The following is an 18,483-nucleotide window of genomic DNA, read 5'->3' on the forward strand; positions in this document are numbered from 1 at the left end:
TCTTATTTTGTTTTTAGCACCATTTTTGTAAACACCATTTCCCATAAGCCCACAGACCAGAAATAGCAGCAGGACAGTGAGGACTGAATGTTGTAAGACATTGTGTTCAGACAGCAGAGATCACCGCTGATGGATTCGATGGATGTGGATCAAACCAGAGTTCCCGTGATGGAAATACTCCTGCTGGTAATTTTTCATGGCCAGTTTTTCCAAGTCCACAAAGCAGTTACTGTAGAAATCATGAAGGTTTCAGTTTCTTCAATCAGCTGCTCTAGTGGAGCTGGTTTGTGTCAGAATATGGAAGAACTCCAAGAACACAATGTTGAAGACAGATGAAGTTATTGCACAGATTTACAGAAGCTAGTGGAACAGACACTGGACAGGAAGAGATGTTTGGACTTCAGCTCCTGTTGATTAAAGAGGTTTGACCTGAGGATGTGAGGGCGACTCCTCATTCTGTTGGACCTACAGAACACTGATTGCACAGTGCTGTTACAGAGTGGAATGTCTTCCCTCACAAACGATCTACGGTCGAGCACACACACACACACACACACACACACACACACACACACACACACACACACACACACACACGAACCAGGTGGTCGACCCCCTACCTGGGCCCTCCTCCTCCTCCTCCTCCGGTCTGTCCTCCTCTGGCTCCTCCGTCACTTCTATAACTCCAGCTGCTGAACAGGTGGAGGAGTCACAGTTAGCTGCTCTGCTCAGGTGACACTGATATGCAGATGACACACAACTTGGCATTTCCTTTGTCTGGATAACATAAACACTGTTCGAGTGACTTCCTGTCATTACACAGAGCAAAAACTGATGTTTGTATTTCGGGTAGGTAACATTTCAAAAGATCTCATGAAATACTAAATTCTTCAAGGACATCTGGAGTCAAAGGAAGATGGACTGGCTGCAGATTCGTGAAGATGTTTCACTTCTCAACTGAAAAGCGCCTTCAGTTCTTTTGGATGGAGTGCAGAGGCATTCAGCCTCTCAGGTCTTGGGGTCTTCCCATTCCTTATTGCTTTTATAGTTTAAGGATAAACCATAATATGGCATATTATGCTGGAAGTATCCTTGGGCAAGATACTGAACCCCAAAACTGCCCCCAGTGCTGCGCCATCGGTGTGTGAATTCATATGTACGTTGCTAATGACTAACTGTAATTGTAATTGTAAACAAGCCTCCATCAGTGTGGTGGTGCCTCTTCACTAAACCTGCACAGAACAGTGTGATAAAAAGATAAAAACTATGAAGATTATCATAAAGACTAATAAAGATTTCCATTTTTAAGCACTTTCATTCAGAAATATGTCAAGCAGATCCATCCTGTCTGCTGTCATTACAATAGAGTTTGTGATCTACAAAACTTTAAGGAGTGATCTCGACCTGAACACCCTGCCAACTCCTGCTGGAGGAGTCCAAGAGGGGGCGCTGTGAGAGGCAGAAAACACATCGGTCTGCATGAGGACAGCAGCTCCTCTGTTCTCCTGCTCCTAAACGGAATCTCTTCTCCTCCTCACCTCCTCTCTTGTCCTCTTTCCTGTTCCTTCGTTCAGTGGAGTTCTTCTTCCACTGTTTCTTTTGGTTGCTTCGAGCTCTCATGGCTGTTCTGGAGTCTGTTATCCAGGCGTGATAAACAAACTGACAAACAGACAGAAAACATCATTTCATTGGTTTGAGTCCGAAGGTAAAAATGACAATTTTCTCCTTCGATCTGAACTCTGAGCGCTCTGTTCAGTGTCACAGGTCTACATGAGTCCCAAGCTCTTCTTTCTGGAAGACACGTCAGATGTGTGGTACAGATGTCTTTTGTTCACCATCATCAAAACGTCTATTTATGGGAATATCTAGAAACAGTGTTGTTCATCCCTCCAGCAGAGCTCTTCAGGCATAAAGAATCCACTCAGGGAGAACTGGATCTCTTCTGGAGACTCTGGTGGGACAGTATTTTGACCTCATCTGTCCTCCAGCCTCCACTTTTCAGAATCCTGTGTTTGTCCTTCCATTGTTTCAGGTTTGATTCTCTGACTGAAGTCTCTCTGAGACGCCTTTGGGTTTCACTGTGTGATCAGATTAACGGGATTAACCAGCTACGAGTTTTTGGCTCTCAGGCTGCATAGAGGGTTGTTGGGGCTGCCAACGTGGTCTTTAGAGCAATATCTTAATTTACAGTAAACGATCAGCAAACTAAATGTTAATTAAACATCATCTCTCTTAAACAGTCACTAGTGTGCCTTAAGGGAGTGGAGGTATACAAAGAAGAGCTGACTCTGGTTTCATTACCATTACATTGCAAATGTAATCTTCTGATGAGGACCTTGTGAAACCGCCGACAGCTCCAGAAGTCAAAACCAGCTTCCTCTGTTTGTAGACGGAGTTGAGACACTGGTTCCCAAAGGGGTTAAGACCACTTCATATCCTCAACCCTTGTCACAGGTTACAGGTCTTTATGAATGTGAGGAGTTTCTGGAGACTCACCTGGAAGGCTGATTTCTCAGGTAGCTCCTCCTCCTTCTTCTCCTCTCCCTCCTTCTTTTCCTCCTCCTCCTCCTCCTCACTATCTGTCTCAAACAGGTAGTAGTCACCACTCCTCACCACTGAAGACAGACAGACAGGTCAGACAGTTACTTAGAAAGACCAAAAAGTGCAGGAAAAAAATGGCTCTACATCAGAGTGATGATGTCAGAGGTCATGTGACTCACTGGAGGTGTGGTTTACCCACGGTCTCCACCACTCCTTCTGCCGCTGCCCCTTCTTGTTTTCTTGACCTACAAATCAAATCAATACATGACAATAAACGAAATCAATTCACTCCGATTGACTATGGGAATTTCACACTGTTACCATGGCAACCGCTGTTTGTTTACAGACCATCAGTATGGAAGCTGTCTTGGGTCAAACTCAACATTTTCTCCTTTCCTCTGCGGAACTTCTGCTGTCGAGATTTAATCCTCTCCATCCTGAAGGAAACACAGAGGCAGGAAGTGGTTCAAAGGTCAGTCCAGCCTTGTTTCACAGCTCCCAGGTCTCATTCAGGTGTCCAGCATTTCAAGACAACACAGGACAGGTGTGTCGGGTAACACACGGTCAAGGATTTGACAGACAAAATTTGACAAACAATGTGAAGCAGCTCGACACCTGATGTTTAAACATGTCAAAGTCCAGATCTTTGAGTCAAGTCGCGGCTGTTGAATGAGTTCTGTCTCCTTCATCTGTCTCATGGATGTTCAGAGTCAGGCCTGAATCAGCCTTGCTGGTGTTGTGACTCAGACTCAATCCTCTGTTCAAAGTGAGTTGTGGTTTTTTTGTAGTTTGACTCGTCTCACTCTCAAACCTGTGTCGGTCTCTGTGTTTTCACCCAGACTCACCTCAAAGTCTCAGTCTTGCTTTGACTTGGACTCCTCTCGGCCTCCGTCCTGTTCTGACTGAGCCAGTTTGTGGCTGCTGAACAAACTACACAAATGTGTGATTGACCTTCGGCTTTAATAGAAGTATTTCATGTTTGATTTTTACAGCAGCAAAGGCTTCATGGATGAGGACTCTCTTCTCTTAGATTATCCAAGGGGGGCTGAATCAAGGGCACTTGGTTGTAGAAACCTGAACTTGAACATTTTACCTCTCATCCAAGAGGCTTCTTCAGCTGTAAATGCCTGGTGGGGAGTCTCAGGTGTTTAACCTCTGTGGGGTCGTTTTCAAGGTCATTCATATGACCTGGGTGGTTGGTGCTCCTGGCTGTGGAATGGCGGCTCTTGGTTTAGAAGTATTTTGTACCTTTAAAAGACAGCTGCTGGAAAAGCGTCGTCTTATATTCAGACCAATAGGCTTCATGGTCATTGTGACATGGACTTAGAGTATCTCTGTTCTGTGGGGGTTTTCACTCAGACTTGTTTCAGTTTTAAGGACATTTGGACTACAAGCGAAATCTAAGATGAAATGTCTGGAATCAAGGCAATATATGCTTGTTTTTTGTCTGACAGGACATATTTTGGTACCAGGCAGTTTTTATGTTGCTGTATTTCACCTGCAACACTTGTGCTTGTTTTAAGTAATATTTTTACTTAAAATGATCTAAATTTATTTCAATTAGACTGTTTCACAGTTTTTTTCTTGCTATTGAGAGATGACTTTTTGCAGTGTAGGGCCTGTCTGGGTGTCGACTATTTCGACTTTTTTGACTCATCTCATCCCTGCTGCTGTTTTGACTCATTTTGGTCTTGAGGGTCTTTCAGTGTTTTGACTCACACCTCTGACATTGAGTCATCTCAGTCATAAGCCCCGTTAGACTCAGACTTGTCTGGTCTTGTGGACAATCCGATGTTTGGATATGGACTTTTCTGTGTCTTGAGCCTGTCTGGATTTATTCTTGACTCCATCTCTTGACTGCTTGTAGTTACCAAAGTCTCATGAGCATTTGACTGAGACTTGTCTCGGTCTCAAGCCTGTTTAGACTCAGTCTGGACTCGACTATCTTACTGTCTTTTCAGCAGGTCCATGGACGTCTTCTCCACCTCTAGCCTTGCTCTGACAGCTTTTACTGTGGATGCCTCGAAGAGCTCTGCCCCCCTGCACGCCCGCGCACACACATACACACACACACACACACACACACACACACACACACACACACACACACACACTAACATCATATGACTGAATGTGCGTGTTAGTGCATGTGTGTTTATGTGTGTTGCACTGTGTACCTGGAGGCCAGAAGCTGAGTATTTCGCAGGTCCAGGACCACATACAGGAAGTAGTGACTCCTGAAGACTCTCCTCTGAAGCAACAGGAAACAGAAACAGACCCCGTCCCAGATGATCCCAGCCTCGTCGCTTGGCAATTCGCACTGTTTACTGCTCTGCTGCTCCGCTGCAGGAAGTGACCCGTACATGAACAACACACAAACAAAAGATGGGCAGGCAGAGAGGTAAGCAGACAGGTAGACAGACAGACAGGTAGACAGACAGACAGGCAGACAGACAGACAGACAGTTTACATACGCTTAGTGTATCCTTTGATGGTGCAGGCCAAACTGAAGAGCTGAATCAGCCAACAGTGATTGAACACCAATGACTTAATGAAGCCACAGGCCAGGATCTGGACACAGACAGACAGACAGACAGACAGACAGACAGAGGGAGTGAGAGAGAGACAGAGGAGAGACACAGTATATTTTATCTATATGAATGACTGTGTGATGATGATGCATCTTACCGACAGAATATTCTTCATGGTGATGACAAACACGTTGTAGCCAATCAGACAGTCCCAGTACACCAAGATGGATCTGACTGGTTTCAGCAGCAGGTCTCCGCCCACCAACAGGAAGTAGAAACAGGCCACCAGGTAACCCATACAGAAGATACTAATCCTGGAACAGGGAGTAAAAACATGTCACCAGGTAACTTTTCAGTACAATGAGCAACAATTTAAAGTGACTTTACAGGTTTAACAAAAAAATCAAGTGTGATCTCAATCAACTGACTGAATCCTGAATCTTCAGGTCTTACAAACATTTTGGTCTCCTGTGCTTCTGCTCTGAGGAACAGTGGTGTTAGAAATTTTAATTCAGGTACCTATGGCTCTGCCCACTCACCTGGTGGTCCCAGTGATGAAGATGATGGTGAGAACGAACCAGAACATGTAGCTGAAGATGATAACCTTCATCATGTCCAGGTAAGACCTGCATATATACAGGTTAGACAGGTTAATAGACAGAGACAGACAGGCAAGGAAACAGACAGGTGGGCAGTGGGTGGGGTTTACCTGCACATCATGAAATCAGGGACGGTGTTGAGGTGGAGTCGTCTGATTAGATCTGACACCTGGCCGTCATCTCCCACCAGCTCACTGTTGTCTCCTGCGAGGCTCTGAACTGACGACTGAAGCTCCTCCTCAAACACCTGCAGCTGCAGAGAGGCCGCGAGGAGCAGGAAGAAGTCATCTGAAAGATCACGACAATAAAACACAAGAAACAGTCAGTAAACATGCATTACACATTTTTAGCTCTAACTCTGAATTTTGGATATTACAAAATGTTTTGATCAAATCCCAAATTTCCTCTTGCAGAACTTTTGTATAAAACCAGAAACCAGAAATTCGAGGATTGCTTACAAAAACATTGCATAAATAAATTGTATACACACACGTGTGTGTGTGTGTGTGTGTGTGTGTGTGTGTGTGTGTGTGTGTGTGTATCCAGGACTGCATGTCTTGTTCTCACATGATGTGAGATGACAGTTGCTGGTGGTTCTGCACCTCTAAGCTGCCACAGAACAAGACAGACAAGAAAACATGGAGGCTGTTTTTGTTTGTATGGAGGTTTCAAATAACAGAAGAAAATAATAAAATGTGATTAAGTATGACACAGTATGGTTGTTTTAAAGCATTTTTTTAATTGATCAAAGATTTTGGCCATTTCGCCCACCCCTAGTTTGTACCCATGTGGCAAACGGCAGTTGAGAGTATTCGGCCTTGTTGGAGTCTCTGACAGGAGTCCTGGTGCCTCCATAGGTCTGTTGGGGGACTTCAACACTCAGATGGGTTTACCCTAACCCTGTTGACGGAGAGACGTGGAGGAGGCTTGCCTGTTCTGCACCTGAGTGGTGATGTTAATGGACTTCTGTGCTACTCATGGGTTATCTATAACAAACACCATGTTCAAGCACAAGAGGATTCATCGGTGAACTTGGTACCAGAACATCTGATGACTGTGTTGTCATCAAATGTAGCCAAATGTCTCGGACCCTCGGGTGGTTATCTTATCAAGCAGGTAGTGGGGTTAAAAGGGGAAAATCTGGAGGACCCTGTCGATGAGGTCTTGACCTTCCACCTCTGGAAGACTTACTTATCCTCTCGATAATAACGTATTAACTAAGTAAAACCAGCTCTGGGAGCAGGTGTAATGAATTTTTAGTTGTTACTGTGAGAAAGCAAAATGTTAAATCTACATGATGTTCTCAAAATATTTCTTTGTGTAGTTAGAATATATTGAGGAAGTAACAAGTTTGTCATTGTTAAGGTTTCAATGATCATCAATGATAATGATGAAGATGATGATCTTACAGAGGAGGAAGAGTGAGTTCGGTGGTGTCAGGTGATCAGGGAGAAATAGCCACTTGACCACGTTGGAGTCCATGTTGGAGGACGGAGGTCTCCAGGGATAATCTGAAAATACAAAAACATGAATTGATCATGTTCTTCAAGAAATTTATGTTTTCATGAAAAAAATTTGACTTTTTCCAGTTTTGTGTTTTACAAAAAAAAAAAAAAAAAAAAAAGTTTAAATTGGTTTTACAAAATGCTTTTTTCAGTTTTTCTGGTTAAATCCGAGATTTCTGGTCTAAATTCTAAATATTTAGTTTCAATCACAAATACAGAAATCAGTTTCATCTCTGTGTACAGAGAGGTCTAGTACATATTTAGCTAGCTTAGCACAAAGATGTAAAGCCTGGGGAACTTCCAACATCCCCTTCAATCTTTTCAGCACAAAAGCCTTTATGAGTTTGCTAATATGTTTTCTAAATATTATTGTGGAGTAAAAATTCCCAACATAATGCCATTAGGTGAGTGTTGTACCTTTACAGGCAGCAGGAGGGAATCCAATACACAGCAGGTACTGGAAACATAACAGCCCTGACAGAAAGTAGCAGTACTTGGGCCACACTGAGGCGATGCGCCTCCGGCTGCGACGTGATAGGACAGTGATGAGGCCAATGGCGTGGCCTACAGCAAAGAGATCCATTCGCTGACCAATCACATTCACAGCCAACAGGAAGCAAGTCTGAGGATGAGGAATGTGGGAATGTTAATAAGCAGGAAGAGGTTAGCTTCTAGCTATGCTAACGTGTGCATCTCACCTCCAGTCCAAACTTGTAGAAGAAGTAGTTGAGGAAGTACTTAACACAGCTCAGGACACTGTCGTCAAGGTGACGCCTGGTAATGTCATGAAACAGCGTCCTGGTAGGTGGCGGGACTTTGTTATGACGGAGACGGTAGAGCTCCTGGTGTCTGTAAACAGTCACCTCGAAGGCTAACAGTGCCAACATCATCAGGTTATACTGTAGAGAAAGGTTAACGTGGTGCTAAGTTATCAGAGCTAACATCATCTGGTGATAGTGGGGAGACAGGTTAGCATGATGCTAAATAATTAGAGCTAACTGCGCTAACATTACCAGGTTAAACTGTAGAGACAGGTTAGCACGATGCTAAGTAATCAGAGCCAACTGTGCGACAGCACAAACACAAATTAAAGTGAGACTGATTGTGATGTCTTTTTTTATATCACTCCTCACCCTCAGATAATCAAGCAGTTTTTCATCTGTCTTGCGAAGCCCCACCCACTGGGCAGGGTCAACTGGCCCAGAGTACAACACAGAGCGAGAGAGGTCGGCACTGGAGTTAACTGGCTACAGAGAGACAGACAAAAATGAAAACATTACCATGCTGCAGTATCTGTGAGGTCGCTTTAGATCAAATGATTTCAAACTGTGAGCTGCCTCCCCCGGCTGAAGGGGGAGAGGCAAAGCTGGGGTGAAGGGGGAGAGAGGTCAGGCATGCAGGTGTTGTAACAACAACTGGAAGTTAATTGTTGTACTCCTGGAGGACATGAAGATGCTTTAAAACACAACATACTCCTTCTTGGATAAGACATGTTCAGTGTGACTTGAACATCCAGAGGTTATTATTATCTGTCATAATGATGAATGATCAAATACAGGCTAAAACTGACTCCATGATGACTTTATACTTCCTGTTTACATCCCCAAGGCATTATGGGAAGTATAGTTTTAAAATGTCAAGTGGTGGGGGAGGAATAGACATACAGGTATGGTACTGTTGCTGTGGTTACCATTGTGCAGTTCGAGGAGTATCCGATTGGCTGGACGACATTGAGTTGGTACAACATCTTACAGACTGTCACCACACAGGTCCAAACTGTACAGACTCCTGAGAGGAGGGGGCGCCACGCCTTGCAGGGCAGAGCCACGCCCATGCACAGTACAAACAGCAGGTTAAACAGACACACCTGCAGAGAGACAGACAGGTCAAGCAAACATAAACAGACATACAGACAGTCCGTCTACAGCTCAGAGACCAGACTCTCACCTCCTTCACAGACACCCAGATGATGTAGGTGGACACAATCTTGACAACGTGTAGTTCCAGGAGCCACCAGAGGAGGTGCTGTAGCCGCTGAAGGGACAGGAGGAGGCGCAGGCACAAAACAGAGAGACGATCCACCACTAATCTCCAAGAGACCAGCACTGAGGAGGAGAGACCAGGAATCTGTTTCCTGTTTGAAACTTAATGACTTCATCACAGGTGTTATCATGTTAATGCAGTGTGCTTACCTGTTATTTGGTCAGACAGGGTTTCCTTATCAAACATATAGGGGTACTCCTCCTCCTCACCCTCCTCCTCCTTTGTCCACCTCTCATCTTTGTCCTCCTCTCTTGTCCTCTGTCCTCCTCTCTTCTCCTCCTGTAGGAGGAGCTGTGGAGCTCCACCCACTGACAGGTCAAAGAGGCTGCCGTCAGAGTGGACCAACCTGCAGAGACAGAGGCAGGTGGGCACAAGTAAGGATCAGTGGACAGTCACACCTCCTTCAGGTATGGAGTGCAGAGTCGCAGTGAGATTTAAACTGAAAAGTTGCAGGTCAACTGCAGGTCTGAGGTGTGGAGACTAGCTGCAGAGGATATCTAGGCAGTGAGTGGACAGGGGTAAGTCAGATGTTGTGGGCTTTATTTCAGGTGACCTGTGTCCACTGAATTGCTGGTAGGTTTGTGTGTTACCTTGTGATGGTGCTGTTGTGTGTGTCCACCACAGTCTTAAGGTCAGTCAGCTGCAGGAACGGCTCATGGAAGTAATGTAGGTGTATGATACACACCTGCAAAACAATGGTAACAGTCAACTATACTAAAACAAAGATGAGAAGAGGGGAGAAATCATCACATTTTACATGACAGACTCTGAAGCTCTCTAGAAACGTGTTTAAGTACCAAGAGGAAAGCAGCAGGGATGAAGATCTTAGTGAAGAGAACAGGAACTGAGAACTTCTCCAAACCAACATCCTCCAGCCTGGAGAGACAGGAGAGACATAGTAGGTACCAGGGTGGACCTGAATGTACCACTGTGTATCTGTGTGTAGCTGTATGAAGTTGTATCAAATCAAATCAAATCAAACTTTATTTATATAGCACTTTTCATACATAATAAAATGCAACACAAAGTGCTTCACAGGAGTTAAAAAACAATATAAATCAAAATAAAAACCCATCCCTCCCACCCTCCGTATGACAAACACCCACCCTCAACTACATGCATACACACATGCACACACACGCACACACACACACACACACACACACACACACACACACACACACACACACACACACACACACACACACACACACACACACACACACACACACATTCTTACTGCAGACAATAGCAGGGGTAGGGAGACATGGCACGGCACTAATGACTGAGGAGAATGCAACCTTTGGGGTCGTCCACACCGAGAGACATCAGGGACTGTGAGCACAGGGGGCACCCGCATCCAGGCCCACCCGAGCCCGACAGACCGGTGGACCCCACACCAAGGTAGGGAGTCGCCCGACCAGCCGGGCCAAGAGGGCCCGAGGACAGCGCCCCCTGCAACAGATCAGACACATCTCTCAGTGTGGAGGACCCGCCGAGGAAACACTGGAATTAAGACAATAAGTAAAGTAAATAAAATAGGGTAAAATAATACAACATATAAAACATGAGCATTGAATGAAATAAGATGAGTGAAGGAAATAAATAGTAAATAAACTAGAAATGAAAACTATAGATAAACTATAAATAAAATGAGTGAATGAAATAAATAGTAAATAAACATGTCGTTAAAACATAGAGCTAAAATATGATAAGATAAGAATCCTGATTAAAGGAATGAGATAAATCAAACATATCAATTGAAAGCCTGATTAAAAAAGTGAGTCTTGAGCCTCTTTTTTTTTGTATGCACCTGTCTGTACCTTAATGTCTGTGTGTTTCAGTTCAGTTTCAGTTTTAATGGTCAACACAGGGTCAACTGTACAATGAAACACAATCATCCCAGAAATCCCCCACTCAAAACTCACCCAGCTCACTGTCAGCCTCCACCTGTCAGTGGATAACAAACTTTCTGACAGACAGGAAGCAGCAGGTGAGACTGGGGAAAATCCCATCCAGAACCATTAACCATGAATCATCAGCACTGGAGGCCCTCAGGGATGTGTGCTCTCTCCCTTGCTCTTCTCCCTCTACATCAACGACTGCACCTCAGGAGAACCGTCTGTTAAACTCCTGAAGTCTTCAGACGACACAACCCTCATTGGGTCTGCATACAGACAAGAGGTGGAACAGCTGGTCCTCTGGTGCATCAGAACAACCAGGAGCTGAACACACTCAAAACTGTGGAGATGATGGTGGACTTCAGGAGAAGACCCTCAACACTGCCCACATCACCATCCTCAACAACGCTGTGGAAACGTTCAGGTTTCTTGTATCCACTATCTCCCAGGACCTAAGGTGGACTTCAAGCAAAGCCTCAATCATCAAGTTCAACCTGCCTCTACAGCTGCTGACCCAGTTCTACACAGGAATAATCCATTCTGTTTAAGCACATCCCTCATCGTCTGGTTTGGGTGTGTCACCAAACGGGACAAGAACAGACTACAAGGGACTGTAAGGACTTCTGAGAACATCATTGGCGCCAACCTGCCTCCATTCAGGACTGACACACCTCCAGACTGAGGAACAGACAGGAAGCATCACTGCAGACACCTCACATCCTGGAGACCATCTGTTCCAACTCCTGTCCTCTGGTAGGGGCTACAGATCACTGAACGCCAAAAGAACCAGACAGAAACAGCTTGTTCCCAGCAGCCGTCAGCCTTGATGGACAGTTAGCAGTCAGACACTGACATGAAAACATCCTCTGATTGGACATTTATCAGCCAATAATCAACAGTTTCTAACAGGTACATTCATTTGTAAATTTCAGTGTACATTGTTTATTCCTTGTGTGTTTCCCCATACTTGGTCGGTAAAGCAGATCTTGATTGTGATGCTGTGCTTACTTGTGTGTAAATGAATGTACCTGTGTGTATCTGTATCTACTTGTATGTACCTGTGAGTGCTGAGTCCAGTGTAATAGCGCCAGGTGTGGGGGGATGAGGGGAACTGGAAGGTGTAGACCAGAATGAGAACCAGCATTGAGTAAACCACCACACCTACCCAGAAACCCCTGAGCAAGGCACGCCAGCGCTCGTAGTTCAGCTATAGAGAGACAAACAGGTAGAGACAGACAGACAGGTTAGGTGTGGACTGTATGACAGTTTCGTCACCATTGTCACGTTCTGCCATGACTCGCTTTTGCAATACCATCATCGCTGTGATTAAAGTTTTAGCATATTGAAAATAATGTTCTTTACAGCAGGTGTGATAACATGCAGGTAGAGAGTTCCATAAGTACTCATAGAACTGGAGTTACATCCGCTAGCTACTATTTTCCTCACAATAACACTGACTGCAGTAACGTGGAAATGTGGAAGGTAACATTACAACCAACAGACACTTATTTCTCTGTTGTTGGCTGCAAGAACTAACACAAAAATCTTCATCTACCATCACAATGTGAGGAAGAGGAGACCCAGTGGATTAACTTGATGGAAACAACAACAATTACTGGAAAACTCTGAGGCTAACAGTTCTCATGTTATTTGTGTGCCAATCATTTCACTCTTTGAGGGTCAATACGAAGCAGAAGTCACTTCAAAACTGAAGCTCAAGGATGGGTCGAAACAGTCTTCAAACTTAGAACCTGTAAGCTTTGACATTTTCAGGATACTTTACTGTCAGCCTGTTGAATTGACGTTAGCACATTTTGCGGCTAATGTGGCTAGCATTGTCTATTGTAGCTCCACAGGCTAGAGCAGCGTGGGACTGTTAAATATTGAGGGGCAGTCAGAGAATCTGTGTGATCATTCAGCCTCATCTGAAGCCAGTTGAAGACCCAGAGCAGCAGGGCACCCCATAGCTCAGTTGGTAAGGTGTGCACCCCATGTATTGAGGCCGTCAGTCCTCTGCAGTGGCCACGGGTTGCAATCCCACCTGCGGCTCATTTGCTGCATGTCATCCTCTCTCTGCCCTCTTTCCTGTCATATCTTTGCTGTCTCTGTCACTATGAAGGCAAAATGCTGTTTTCACGTAGCTTTTTGTGTCATCCCCATAGCCAGAGCTAACGTTAGCGCCACGCTTCATACTGCAGCATAGGCTCAGCTGGTCCATTGTTACAGGAAAGCCTCCTCTGCTGCATGAAATGTACTTGATAAAACAGAGTGAAAAGAGGTAGGATCATGTTTTCAGTGGAGTATCAGTTTTATTTTTGCACTACTGTGATATCATACCATCACCTGAAAAACAAAATTTGTGATTTAACTTTAGGTCATATCGCCAAAGACAGGCAGATGCTGTAAATTAGGTCCTATCAAAGCCAGAACAACCTGAGGCATCCAATCAGCGATCCAACTGAAGATGTGGCCCTGCCCACCAACACAACTCAAACACAGGATTGGACAGTAAGACAGTCAGACGATAAGACAGACAGACAGTAGTAGTACTTGTAGAATGTGCAGTATTACCTGGTAGAGGGCGACGCAGCAGAGGAACATGACCATGTAGATGACTTTATAGAGGACAATTTTCCCCTCAAAACTGACGAAGAAGAACATCGTGCCACAGACGTAGATCCAGTATTTAACAAACATCCTGGTGACTATGGCAACCAGAGCCTCCATCTTAACTCCTCCTCCTTCTCTCTGCAGGAGCAGCACCTTTTCATAGGACACCTCCTCCTGCTCCTCCTTCTTCTGCAGATCCTCCTCTGCCCTCTGCTCCTCTGGATGACACAACAGACAGGTGACTGGTCAGTGAGACAGGTGGCCATCTGACAGCCAGGTGACTGGTCAGTGAGACAGGTGTCTTACCTTCCATGTGAACAGTGATGGCAGACAGCTGTGTGTCTGCCTGTCTGTCTTTGTGTCTGTCTCTCTTCTCAGTCAGCGCCTGATGCAGCAGCAGCCAGAAGGTCAACAGACACAACAGCTGCAATAACACCGACAGTGTGACGTCAGTTTACAGCTCACACACCATCAGTGTGTTATATCATATATGTGTATGTGTCATATCATATATATGTGTTATATCATTACACTCAGATAGTAAAAGTACTGGCAGTAAGAACTGTTTCAGTCTCAGTACTAGTGATAGTATTCACAGTACTGGTACTGCAGTACCTTGGATGCGAGCTCCCTGCAGGGATCATCTTTTTTGGGGAACAGTCCGGGGACTTCTTGGATGGAGGGGAAGCTGTAGACGTACTGCAAGATGACCAACAGGTTGCCATAGGCGACCAGCCACGGTGATGACATGAGCGTGTACCGGCGACGCTCTCGCATCATCCAGAGGACACATGACCAGAGCAGCAGGACACATGTCAGCCAGGACACGTAAGTGATGGACCAGGCCATCATTGCGATCAGAGCACAGATGTAACTCTGTTTGAGGAGGAAGCTGAACGCAATGGCGGCAGCACCAACTCCCTCCTCGCCCCTACTCCTCACCTCCTCTTCATCATCCTCTTCCTCCCATCCATCTCCTTCAAAGACACACGTCTCTAACGTGTCTGCAGCATCAAACAGCAGACAGAAGAGAATCAGGGTCAAGTGGCGTAACACCACGTGTTCATGTGGATATTCACGTTCATCCAGTTCGTGGTGCTTCTAAGTGCTTTAAAGGGCAACTGGACTTACGATGCAGTCGTGAGATCCCTCCCCATTCACACCATGACTCACGTGACCCTAATGACTCACATGATGAAAGGGTGGGTCAACGAATCACATGTGACCTGAACAGCCTCCAAGGTGTGAACAATCCTGCAAGAGGATCAATGCCAGGGACTCAGCATCAGTGAGAGCTGAAGGAGCCTCCTGGATGAGAGGAGAAAAATCTTCTAGAACCACAAACAAGTCCAGCTGCCTTTAAAGCACTTATATCTCCCTGATGTAGATTTCTAAATTATTATCCATATTGACAACAGTACTTGTATAAATTGTATATACAGCAACCCAAGTAATCCACCAATAATAAATAAAGTGGAATGACACAGCAAAAAGTGTTGAACACGGAAACGATTTAACACTTGGTGGAAAAGCCTTTGTTGGTAATGACAGCGTCAAAACGCCTCCTGTATGAAGACACTGGTCGCATGCATTGCTCAGGTGTGATTCTTGTTTATATATATTTAGTTATATTTTTTTATATTATATCATTATGACACAAAATATTTGTGTCTGCCTGTATGTTTAAATTGCAACTGCAAAAGAATAATTTCCCAAACTGGAATCAATAAAGAAGCAGTGTGAGAGAGAGACAGTTTCCTTGGCCGTGTGTTTGGGATCATTGTCTTGCTGAAATGCCCACCCTCGCTTCAGCTTCAGCATCCAGCAGATGGCAGCAAATTATTGTCAAGAATGTCTCTGTACATTTCTCCATTCATTCGTCCTTCAATTATATGAACCATGTGCTGAAAAACAACCCCACACCAGGATGTTCCCACCTCCAAACTTCATTGTTGACATGGTGTTTTTGGGGTGATGCGCGGTGCCATCTCTCCTCCAGACATGGTGTGTGCTGTGACATCCAAAAAGTTCCATTTTGGTCTCATCTGACCAGACTGTATTCTCCCAGTATTTCATCGGCTTGTCCAAATGTTGTGCAGCAAACTTCAATCAAGCCTCAACACGTTTTTTCTTCAGTAGTGAATTCTTGCGTGGTGAGCGTGCATAGAAGCCATGGAGGTTGAGTGCATTACTAAAGTATACCTGCTGATTCCAGGTCTTTCTGAAGCTCTCCTCAAGTGGTCCTTGGCTCTTGGACAACTCTTCGGATTATTCTTTTGACTCCTCTGTCAGGAATCTTGGAAGGGGTACCTGGTCATGGCCCATTTAAGGTGAAATGATGTTCTTGCCACTTCCAGATAATGAAGGTGCCGAAGGTGCTCACTGGAACTTTCAGAAATGTAAAAATTTGTCTGTAACCAATGCTGTCACTGTGTTTTGCAACAGTGAGGTTGCAGAGGTCTTGTGAGAGCTCTTTGCTTTTACCCATCATGAGATGTTTCTTGTGTGACACCTTGGCAATGAGAAACTTTTTTAGAGGCCATCAACAGGGACTAAACCATCTGAAATTCTCTCCGTAAACATGTATTTCAATAAAATGATCACATATTCAATATTTAAATGCTAACTTTCAGAATAACCAAACTGACAACAAAGTGACATAACAGCTGTAGGATGAAAATGATAAAAGCTCTGACTCAAAAATCTCCTGCACCTCTGCTGGTTGATGTGAAACGCATGCTGAAATACTAAAATCTAAAATCAGTGTGACCTCTTCAGACTGTTCAGACTGACAGCTCTGCTGGGATTCAAACCACAAACTCACCTGATTGGCTGAGAGAGTAGTGAGGCGCAGAGTAAAGATCCAATCCCAAGGCTGTGCTCTGGGTGGGCGGGGCAGAGGAGTCAGAGGGGCTGGCCGATGACACTAGCGTCTAGAGAGACACAGATGTCACCTTAAACTAACACATGATGCAAATTCATTGAAATCTCATACATTAAAATGTGTCATCATTTTCGGAGATGACAGCAAGATATTTTGTGTTTCCATACGTCTCTGCACTCAGCTCGATCGTGAGCTCTCCTCCACAGCTCCCTCCGCCTCTCTGCCGTGATGTCAGTGTTGACCTCATCACTCAAGTTGCTAGTTTTGGTGATGATGTCACAGCTCTCACTGATCTCAGACTCCACCCTCTCAACATCCCGGAAACCATTGCTTTCGATCAGCTGCAGAAACATGTGACACCCGTCAGCTGAAACGATCTGAGGAACTCGACTCATCGGGAAAACATTTGTGTATCAGCTGAGTGAGTAGTGACATCATAACTGTTATACAGTAAATTGTGTTGATATCGCAACTTAACAATAGTTTTTGGTCCCTTCTAGCATCATTCAGAATGGCCAAGGCATGACCCACCTTACGCTGCCTGTGATTGGCTATCTTACCCTAACCCTAACCAATTATCACCCATGCATAACCTTAATCAATGTAAACAATGAAGGCAGCGAGTACTAGCCAGAGGCAGTGTAAGGTGGGTCATGCCTTGACCATCCTAGGAAAATCAGGATAAAGCAAGTATAAAATTTGGCTTCCTTCTCTACCCCGATGTTTCCTTTTTTCCTCCCTTGTTTCCTTCTGCTGAATCATGACATCGTGCAGTGACATCACATGAAATCGTGGTGCACTGTGACATCATAACCAGCTAAAATCATACAGAGACAGTGTTACTGTATGTTGACAGCATGTGTGCAGTGTCATGGCAGATCATGGTAAAATGCTGTGTGACATCATCATGTTGTATGATGTCATCATGTGTTCAGTGACATCACCTGGTTCCTCCACAGACTGGCCACAGTGTTGTACAGCAGCAGCAGCACAAGAGGACTGCTGAAGTGAAACCAGCTGAGGTCAGAGTTCACCTGCAGCTTCCAGGGGGCAGCACAGTCCACCGAGACCACTGAGACCAGGCCAAACACACTGCAGAGGAAACAGCCAAGGGGGGCAGGACATGGACAGGACAGGACATTACATAGTAATATGAAAACATATCACACTACATGTCTAACATATGAACGAAGGTCCAACCATCAAAAGTACACACCTCGTTACATCACAAGCAATATCAGCAAAACGTGTCATCAATACCCGTCCCATTCGCGCTGCTGTCATTGACTGTGACTGCAGCACAGAGTGACTGAGGTACAGTGAGACAGCCAGCAGGGGGCAGCAGAACAACACTGATAACTGACCCCAGACCTGCTGTTTCCTGAAGGCAGACACTGCTGCTTTACAGCAAAGTGTTGTTATGAAGAGTCTGTGTTTACGTGACCCTGGAATTATAAAACACAAGCATTCAACTCACTCCTCCTACCACAGGTTACGCCTCCTTTTCTCCCACGCCTCTTTTCCTCCTTTCCTTCTCCACCTCCTCATCTTTACTTCGTCCATTCCTTCTTTACTTCATCCTTTATCTCTCGACCTCCTACTTTCCTTCTTATCTCCTCCTTCCTATCTCCTCATTTTTATCTGTATCTGTGAGTGTCACTGTGAGACAGAGATGTGTTACTGTTGGAAGTGTATTATGATAGAGGTGTGTTACCTGGGGCCCGTTGCACAAAACTAGGATTAAGACATCCAGGATAAGTGACTGAGCTGAGCTCAACCAATCCAAAACATGAGCGTCCAGGCTTAATCGGTTGCACAAAGACCAAAACAGGATGAGCAGACACAGATTCAACAAGCCAGCTGAAACCT

The 18,483-nt window shown here is 44.9% G+C and overlaps 1 protein-coding gene across 3 annotated transcripts in view; it reads right to left on the minus strand.

The window, feature by feature from the left end:
- LOC139346521 (piezo-type mechanosensitive ion channel component 2-like) overlaps positions 1-18,483 on the minus strand; it is a 51,641-nt gene that overhangs the window by 12,783 nt on the left and 20,375 nt on the right. For 2 of the 3 annotated variants that reach the window (XM_070985601.1, XM_070985600.1), the window contains exons 1-24: positions 14,346-14,677; positions 14,037-14,154; positions 13,692-13,948; positions 12,179-12,327; positions 10,017-10,095; positions 9,810-9,904; positions 9,369-9,565; positions 9,124-9,281; positions 8,867-9,043; positions 8,310-8,423; positions 7,875-8,075; positions 7,594-7,798; positions 7,081-7,182; positions 5,782-5,959; positions 5,612-5,698; positions 5,230-5,386; positions 5,016-5,112; positions 4,719-4,884; positions 4,492-4,581; positions 2,890-2,978; positions 2,721-2,786; positions 2,497-2,615; positions 1,539-1,659; positions 621-692 (exon numbers count right to left, since the gene is read on the minus strand). In XM_070985601.1, the coding sequence (XP_070841702.1) occupies positions 621-692; positions 1,539-1,659; positions 2,497-2,615; positions 2,721-2,786; positions 2,890-2,978; positions 4,492-4,581; positions 4,719-4,884; positions 5,016-5,112; positions 5,230-5,386; positions 5,612-5,698; positions 5,782-5,959; positions 7,081-7,182; positions 7,594-7,798; positions 7,875-8,075; positions 8,310-8,423; positions 8,867-9,043; positions 9,124-9,281; positions 9,369-9,565; positions 9,810-9,904; positions 10,017-10,095; positions 12,179-12,327; positions 13,692-13,948; positions 14,037-14,154; positions 14,346-14,582 (3,331 nt within the window). In that variant the 5' untranslated portion in view covers positions 14,583-14,677. Of the gene's footprint in view, positions 1-620; positions 693-1,538; positions 1,660-2,496; positions 2,616-2,720; positions 2,787-2,889; positions 2,979-4,491; positions 4,582-4,718; positions 4,885-5,015; positions 5,113-5,229; positions 5,387-5,611; positions 5,699-5,781; positions 5,960-7,080; positions 7,183-7,593; positions 7,799-7,874; positions 8,076-8,309; positions 8,424-8,866; positions 9,044-9,123; positions 9,282-9,368; positions 9,566-9,809; positions 9,905-10,016; positions 10,096-12,178; positions 12,328-13,691; positions 13,949-14,036; positions 14,155-14,345; positions 14,735-16,554; positions 16,664-16,781; positions 16,956-17,558; positions 17,707-18,483 lie in introns of those variants that run through there. The other variant, XM_070985602.1, reaches the window with a different exon arrangement.

Source organism: Chaetodon trifascialis, chromosome 18 (genome assembly GCF_039877785.1).
Source record: "Chaetodon trifascialis isolate fChaTrf1 chromosome 18, fChaTrf1.hap1, whole genome shotgun sequence".
NCBI classification, from domain to species: Eukaryota; Metazoa; Chordata; class Actinopteri; order Chaetodontiformes; family Chaetodontidae; genus Chaetodon; species Chaetodon trifascialis.